The sequence below is a fragment of the Penaeus monodon genome, chromosome 20, assembly GCF_015228065.2.
Source record: "Penaeus monodon isolate SGIC_2016 chromosome 20, NSTDA_Pmon_1, whole genome shotgun sequence".
NCBI lineage: Eukaryota > Metazoa > Arthropoda > Malacostraca > Decapoda > Penaeidae > Penaeus > Penaeus monodon.
In genome coordinates, this window is record NC_051405.1 from 37,500,892 (window position 1) to 37,501,185 (window position 294).

General features: G+C 31.3%; 1 protein-coding gene across 1 annotated transcript in view; it reads right to left on the bottom strand.

Annotated features, from left to right (window-relative positions):
- LOC119585796 (protein NipSnap homolog 3B-like) overlaps positions 1 to 294 on the bottom strand; it is a 9,050-nt gene that overhangs the window by 5,490 nt on the left and 3,266 nt on the right. The window contains exon 2 of the mRNA XM_037934515.1: positions 112 to 168. Within this exon, the coding sequence (XP_037790443.1) occupies positions 112 to 168 (57 nt within the window). The remainder of the gene's footprint in view (positions 1 to 111; positions 169 to 294) is intronic.

Here is a 294-nt window from a genome sequence, read left to right on the forward strand (position 1 = left end):
GATAATGAGCTGTCTCCACATCAACATATCAAATCGGAGGGCTATTTATACGATTTCTTCTAATAAATAAAGTTTGTCAATAACATTAGTGGAGAATTTTGCATAACTTGCCTTATCTGGATAAACTGTGTATGTTCGTAGTTCGTAAACCGGTTCCTGGTTCGTAGCCTAAAAAGAATAAAATATTGTTATATATACTTTATTATCTTTACAAATTCACACAACTCAATAACCAAAAAATATCGGTAAAACAGAAATCGTACCGCACACATATATCTATATTGCATGTATTCT